Source organism: Tribolium castaneum, chromosome 4 (assembly GCF_031307605.1).
Source record: "Tribolium castaneum strain GA2 chromosome 4, icTriCast1.1, whole genome shotgun sequence".
NCBI classification, from domain to species: domain Eukaryota; kingdom Metazoa; phylum Arthropoda; class Insecta; order Coleoptera; family Tenebrionidae; genus Tribolium; species Tribolium castaneum.
This window is the reverse complement of record NC_087397.1, coordinates 3,902,587-3,910,684: the sequence shown is the minus strand read 5'-3', so window position 1 is coordinate 3,910,684 and position 8,098 is coordinate 3,902,587. Positions and strand designations below refer to the sequence as shown.

Here is an 8,098-nt window from a genome sequence, read left to right as displayed (position 1 = left end):
CTAGAAACTATTTTGCTTCTGTGGAATTGTGTTCAAATAATTCCACTTGAACTATTTTTAAGTTTCCCATAACAAATACAACACACATAATTTATAGATTGTGCTAAAAGCTGCGTCAATTAAATGGAGTTATGGTGACTTTCTATTTTTCTATTTCTTTATTTAATCATTTAATAGCAGACAAATTAAGTAAATTGGTTGCTACCTATTAACTGCGGGTTAATTACCAAACAGTTACCGAAATTTGTAAAAAATCGTCTAGTCATTTGGTGACCCGAGCACCCTGTTATTAAGCCAACAATGGGTCACACACTCTCTCACAGAAAATTGCATGTGTATGCATTTTGGCGATTACTTTCCCAAACAATGTCCAAAACTGCAAACATTAATTTTCGCACAATGCCAAAAACTTGACGTTGAAATGTCTGCTGGAGGATTGCTGCCCCCCTTTGGCCTACCTATGTTATAAAGACAAGTGCTCGACTCTACCTGAAGACATTATTACTGTTTACTCTCACTGTTGCACGGTTTCAGTGGTTTCATTCACGAGAACGTGATTGCGTTTACTTTCAGTTCAGTGCAGTTTGGATTTAGAGCTTTAGCAGAATGCGGCTTCAAGCATCTGTAAGTGTATTTATCACGCTTCATTACTGCGCCCTCAATTGAGATCATTTTCGTTTACGGTCGAATTGACCAGTTTTTCGCAAAAAAGAAGAATTCACAGTTTAATTTTAAATCGTAAAAATTCATCATGAGTTTGTCCTAATTTAAAATTAAAAATTTCTACATTTTTGTGAGAAATATCACTTTTTATTTGATGAATGTAGGTATGTGCGGAGAGTGTAATGAATTTGAATGATTTATTCCCGGCAGGTTCGAAGATGTAGTCTTCGATAATGGTAACTAATAGTCTTGTGGACAAAACCATGACCATGCAATCTGCTAAATTACTTTTACTTTCAATTCGTGAGTCCATACAGTACAATGAGAGCATTTAGTGATTGGTAAAAATTTAATTAAATAAGAAAACTGTTATTTTCAAAATTCAATTACTATACTCCGCCCACTTTCACCCCCAATTAAATTTTCACTCGATTAATGGCTACAAAAATAGAGAAATATTTCCGTAAAAACGGTTATGGCAAGCAACCTACACCTATTGTTTCGTTTTTACTCAAAGAAAATAATTTTGTAACTCCATTGTTCATAATTCGTAATCCAGCTCTTTCTGTTTGTTTTTACATTTTAGACTTGTGTAACAACACACGCTGTAATTGTCTTTTAAGTGTTATTAAAAAGCTAGAGTGCCAAAAATGAAAGTGGCTTTGCAAGATTTGTCAAACTATAAGTAAACACTAATTAATTAATTACCGTGCATATTTTATCGTTTTAATTGTTATAATTAATGGACTGATTTTGCAACAACGACCTTTAACAGATGATTTGTCCCTAACATATAAAATTATAAATACATAAATAAAGCTTGATTGAAATTTACGATTATTGTTCGAAAGTCGAAATAATTTGCAAGCTTGAGGATCTTGCGTCACCTAATGAAATGGTCTAAAGCCAAGGTTAGGGTCACTTCCTTAAAATGCATTTTGGGATTAAAATGAAATCGATGAGACAGTTGTTCACCTGTTCTGATTTCAATAAATACGCCAGCAAGGTCGTCCGGAATATTATTAATACAGTTATTATGACGATAACAACAAACTATTCATTTCTAGCATTCAAATCGTTATTATCTTATGAATCAACCAGTGCGGGACAATAATTAAATTAATGCTAGATTCCAGTCATTATTGGAAAGTAAAATGATCTTCTTAGACACTCTAGATACAACTAGGTCGGTTTATCTTTTTATTGTTTAGAAGGGAATTAGATATTTTGTTGCAAAATGCAAGACAAATTGCCATCATTATATCTTTCGATTTTATCGGGTTCTTTTTAGTTCCTTGTTTCCCTCAGTCTAGTACGACACACCTAATGATTCCAATTATACGTCATTAATTATTAAGTTGGTTTTCACTAAGTTCGTAATTAATCACATAAGAGCAGAAAAATTTCACTTTTGATTCTGATTGAATGAAGGAACTGCATGAAACGGTTATGCACGAAAAATCCGATTTTATTGACCAATTAGAAATTATAAATTTTCACCAAGATATTCTAATTTAATGGCGTATTATCTAACACAACACGGCAAAGTAACATGATATTTAATTCAGATTGAAGATAAGTTTTCACGAATTCCTGGTTGCTCAAAAAAAAACACGCTTGTGTTTCCAGATCCTGTAAGAGTAACAAAATACAAAGAAATTCTTAAGTTACTCACGACAAAACGATATTGTTGCTGCACAAATCAGTTTCAAAATTGTTATGCAAATAATTGCCATGTGCTGGTTACCACAACTTTTTATAATCGAAGGATTTAAATATAAATGACTATATCTTTTCCAAATTGAAGATTGTTGAATGTCTCTTCCATTTCTCTTTGACAGTGATGATGGGAACGGTGTCAATTCATTATATAAATAACTCTGCTTCTGGCTGAAGTAATAAAAAAGTCGATATGAAGAAACATCATCTAGATTAGCACCAGTCATCTCCAAATTGCAGCAATAGGCGCTCCAAAAATCCAATGTGGGGCACTACCACCTACCAAAGACAAATTAAGACGTGACCTTTTTCCCGGTGAAAGATAAGTTGTACTTGGCGACAAAGATGTGCAATCGCCTTTTACTTAGTAATTTATGGACGCAACCCTATGCAGTTTCGTCATTACCTATACCGATAAAATATTTTTCTTGACTGAATTGATTCAACCACATGTGTACGGTTTTGGTTTAAACACAACTCTGTGGTGCACCAGCGATTATATGAAAGTTGCATAATTGGAATTACACCATCAAAGGTCAGTAGTTCGATCTGTGCAGTTGGAACAATAAGGAGTAATGGCACATGTTCTCACGAGCCAGTTAAAGCCACCAGGCTGGATAATTATTTAGTTACAAAATTTGGTTTTTCGTGTTGAACTGCACAAGACTTTACGAGACTTGCAACTAATTGTGCTTTTGCAATTATGCATTTTCCTGGAAGTGCAGTCACTGCACCTTTATTACTTCACAGATTGTGGTATCAACGCTGTGTCAAGGAACACTTCCTATTTAACTAATTATTGGATTTCCTTCGTGTAATTAAGAGCTTCAAAAGTATTAATTAATAGCACTTTCGAGTCCCATGAGAACGTTCAAAATGTAGAAATCGAAATCAAGCAAATCTACATGAGACAGAAAGGGGTCAGGTTTTTCAAACACCCAAATTACACATCTTTGCATGGTTTTCATTTAACTATCGGTATAATTATAGTTCGAGCCTAAGTTTCCAGATTAATAATAATTATAACGTAACGTAACGGTTCGCCTTTTAAGATAATTTTCACAGATAAGCATTGTTTCTCAATCGATAATTACATTCATTAATATGTTTGCATCGAAAGTTCTTAGAATGCATCTTCGGTCGACTGTTTGCGTTAAAAAACCTGCAGATATCTTTGCTATCGATTCCGGAATCTGGGTGAAATTCCGGTTGGAAACGTGTTGTCAGTGTTTTGCAATTATGATTAGCAATAAACGACGTCTTAAGCTTTGCCTTGGATCTTTCCACGTAATCCGTTTTGGAAACAGTAGATGAATAACGGCCGTCCACGCCTTTCATAAATGTCCTTCACCTGGTGATTCGCAGTTCCATGCTTTTTAAACCAGTTTATGATCGAAATGTTTATTCATCAACGACATTTTTGCATAAGCGAGAGTAATCTCAGCACCAATCGTTATATAAGACGCATTAAGTCCAAAAACTCTGATTTCGAGCTGTTACAGATTTGTGAATTCCACGTTATTGCGACAAGTAGGTAGTGAGGAAATCAAATATTGGGTTTTTCTCACCTGCAGGCTTGTTATTACAGTTTCAGTCGTAACCTTGCCGATTAATACCTGCAGGATCTGTGTCTGCCTTATGTATCGCAATAACTTTGGCCAAGATAATTATTTACAATGAAAGCAATTTAATAAAACAAGTTTTCTTCTTTGGAAGGTTGCGGCTTTGAACTGAATATTATCCCTGTACTCTATGTGGAAAGGTTTAATTGCCTCATCAAATTTAATCATTTTATTGACGATTTATTGTCAAATTAAACTAATTGCGCGGCTACATAACACAAAATTTCTATTTTGTTATGAAAAACTTTAAGTAATTTTCACCTGACTGTTGCTCAACAGTAAACAATGAGAGCAATTATGTAAAAATATAACGCAAAAGAATGCTGTCAGGGCTCCAGAGATTTTTTCATTCCTGTTGGTTCCGCATTCTCCAATTGAAGATATCTAAGCCCAATTAATTTATTGATGAATTATTCAAATAATTTAAAGACTCAATAACAATCAGGCACGACAATAAATCATTGACACAGTGGGTTAGACAAATCGTTTCAAAATCAGCGTTTGTAGGTTGTCTCTTTGCACTCCACTCTTGAACAATAACCACGCCCAACTCCCACATAGCGTGAAACACACCGTGGAGCTGATTTTTCGCAAAAATCTTTTATTCCTGATTCGTGATGTTGTTATGAAAAGAGCAGTTTTTATAACTGTTGTTTCATGACGCATATTGCATATTCCACACCTTTTCCTTGAGACTACGCATTAGACGTAGGAAAAGAATGTTAACATTTCAATATTTTGTGCCAATAAACTCGTCTTTTAATTGTAGTGGCTGCCGCTCCTTTTGTGCGGAGCTGTTTTTCTAAGTTTTACCGAAGCCCGAAGAATCCGTGTCCATGCTATCCCTGAACCAGAGGAGCAAGAAACCATTCAGTATTACGCAGCTGAACCACAAGATGAAGAGGTTCAGTCGCCGCGACAACGAGTAGTTTTAGTATCGACAGCTGATCAGTACAACGGTCTTTATGGCCAACCAACTGCTTCGTCTAGGAGCAGTTCAGATAATTACATTCCTTCGTCTCGTAAAGCTCTTCCCACTGCTAGAGCCAAAGAGGCAGCGAAAGCACCTCCAGTGCAAACCATCAGAAATTACAACAAAGTCAATGATGATGGTTCGTTCACTTTCGGTTACGAGGCTGCTGATGGTAGTTTTAAAGAGGAGACAAGAGGTACTGACTGTGTTGTCAGAGGAAAATACGGGTATATTGACCCCGATGGCAACAAAAGAGAGTTCACTTATGTTTCTGGTAATCCTTGCGATCCAAATGCTCCGAAAGAAGAACAAGAAACGGAACAAGAACACGAAAACGAAGCCGATAACGGACCGGCTAATTACCCGACTCGACCGATCCGACCGATCCGACCTGTGACAGTTGCACCAAAACCAGCCGTCACCTTATTCCAAAATAACTACGACCAAAGCGAAGAAGAACAACCCGAACCTGAACAAGTGCTTAAACCTCAACAGGTAAAAGCTCACAGTTTTATACAGCTGATTATGTAAAATTTTCCAGCCGATTCGTCGCCCCAATTACATCACTCGCCCAACATACGTCCAGCAAACCGCAACTGAAGAAGCGCAAGTGTACCAAAGACCACAGCTCATTTCAGCCACCACACCATCGTCCTACTTGGCCAAGCAGCAGAGCGTCAGCATTACCCCACGACCGGTCTCACCAACTCCCTCAGCTAGGACCCAGCTCCCGGCTACCACTTACCGCCCACAACTACTCCAAGTTTCTGTAACTCCAAGACCTTCAGTCTTGTACACCAAACATCTCTCTTCACCATCGAGCACTGCACTTCCTTCAAGAGGTAGTCTCGATTTTGACGCAGAATTCCAAAAATTCCAGCAAGAAAACAATATTATTGCACCAACCCCCACTCCCAAAACTGTCTCAAAGACCAATAAACCAACCACTACTTCTGCAGGTACCGGAAACCCGATTTACTCCTCAGCGCTTGTATTTGACCCGACCTCCGGTCAATACAACACGCAGCTGTACCAAACCCTTCCGCAGACGGAAGGCGACATCTCGCTGAACCAGCGCATTCAACCCTACGTGCATCAGCCACAAAGAACTGTGGTCAATTTGCAGCAGCTTCAGCAGCAGAGCCCGCTCTACACGCATTTGAGGCCGTCTCAGGCCGAGTATCAGCAACAACAAGCCGGCTTGCAATTCCAGAACTCGGCGCATTTGTACGCCCAACAGCAACGAGCGAGACTTCAACAGCAGCAACAACAGAAACAAGCCGTGCAGCAACAGCCCGTTTACTACATCCAACCCTCGGGGGGGCAGCCGCTGGCGTCGGGTCAGATTGACGCCTTCCTCAGAGGCCACAATATTCAGTTTTAAGTGTTTCGAGAGACTAGAATCTATTAGACTGATCCATGCAGAGGGTGTAGGTAACCTCTGGCTGTCCTTTTAGTGAAAGTGCAACGATATCCACCATAAACACGGTCACGCCCCGATTAGGTAACTGCGTTTGCATGCTCGAATTTTTAAAGCATCGCCAAGTGTTACTTTTCACTTTTGCATCTGCATAACTTTCGACATTGTCTTGATTCATTGTCATTCCTTTCAAGGCCGCTGGGTTGCCTTGGATATTGTAGGTATTTATGGTTCGATTTTGTGTTGTTGTGCCTTATGTAATGAAAATTACCAAATGCTAATATGGAAATGAGCAGTCGTTATTGCGCGGTTTTGTACATAACGCAGATATAAAGCTCTAGTTTTAACTCTTGATGTAATAATATAGTATTATTATTATAATGTTTGTATTTTGTTATGTAAGACCATTAATTGAAATAAATATTGTATATATTTAGCAATTTTCTTTCCCACTTGTCATTGTAATGCAAATATGTGCTGTCGTTAAGCCGCTTCGAGAGTTCCCATTTTTGTTCGTCTAACAATGAAAGTAACTAGTGACTCTCATAATTTGATGAAAACTATCACTTTCATCAATTTTCTTCAACTTTCCAGCCTAAGCAAAGTGAAACTGCGATCTAAAAGTCCATCTCAGACATGACTTCTCTCTACAGTCCCCAATTTGTCAACCGCTCAAGTTCGGGAAGTTCAGACAATCAAACTTGATTCTAACTTAATTAAAAGTTATTCTCCGTTGTGTGCCGATGAAATGAAGCGTTACACACAATTACGTATAAAATAACGATTGCGTTTCTGCATTTTATTATCGTAAGAAAGTTTCCCCGGGTAGTTTATGGCAGAACGTGTGTGTGCACGTACTAGGATATCCGTTAGTAGCTTTCATTTTTCACAACTGGAAATCGACGACTTGGTGCATAAATTTGTCGACTACTTGCCTGAATCGGATAATTATAGAAAAATATCTCAAGCTTATGTAAGGGCAGAATCGAGAGAAACTCAATACAAAACACTCGACAGAGTCTAACATTATCAAGATACAATAGAACTTCAAAAATAGAAAAGCTAGTCGATTGTTTATTAGCTACGGTGGTTGCGACAAGTCACCGAATTTTATTTGTCCATTTCAAATGTTTTGCTTTTCATTTAAAATTAAATTTCTCCTCTTTCCAAGTAGACAATACGTCGAATCGTTTTACTTAAATTCCTTCACCGAAAGTAAAAATTTTCAGAATTCATTTAGCGGTTCGTTGATTTGTTGATTAAGTATGCAGTGTGTTAGTGGCAATAAATTTTCAAAGGAAAACTCCAACGGGCGATCATGCGGCACAGCAAACAATTCTTGAAGATCATTATTATGTAAAACTTTTATTAGAAAACCTTTCTCCTGCTCCAGTTTAAATTTCTAGATAAAATATTACGACACTGAATTTGACACTAGGTATGCCTTTTTATGACTACCTTCGGGGCACCTGATCTTTGATTTAACTAATGAACGAATTTTGCTTGCGCAAAAGATCTATATCCCTAATCCTTTGCACGCGCACGTGTAATTTCGTTTAGACGTTGTAGATCAAAGATACCTTTCAATAACTGCTTGCATAAATCATGATTGATCTACTAAGACAATTTCGTGGGTTCTTACCTCTTATGTTTTATGAATTATTTAACAGTTTTGCGTAAGGTTATGTAATAATCGGAAAT

General features: G+C 37.5%; 1 protein-coding gene across 2 annotated transcripts; it reads left to right on the top strand.

The window, feature by feature from the left end:
* Positions 1-475: 475 nt before the first annotated feature.
* LOC100141834 (basic-leucine zipper transcription factor A) lies at positions 476-6,833 on the top strand. Of its 2 annotated transcripts, XM_008203322.3 has the most exons (4): positions 476-624; positions 4,774-5,472; positions 5,519-5,819; positions 5,937-6,833. In XM_008203322.3, exons 1-4 carry the CDS (start codon positions 607-609, stop codon positions 6,359-6,361), a joined length of 1,443 nt encoding a protein of 480 aa, XP_008201544.1. In that variant the 5' UTR covers positions 476-606; the 3' UTR covers positions 6,362-6,833. The 2 variants fall into 2 exon arrangements, with proteins under 2 accessions (XP_008201544.1, XP_008201543.1); XM_008203321.3 differs by having other exon boundaries at positions 5,519-6,833.
* The last annotated feature ends 1,265 nt before the right edge of the window (positions 6,834-8,098 follow it).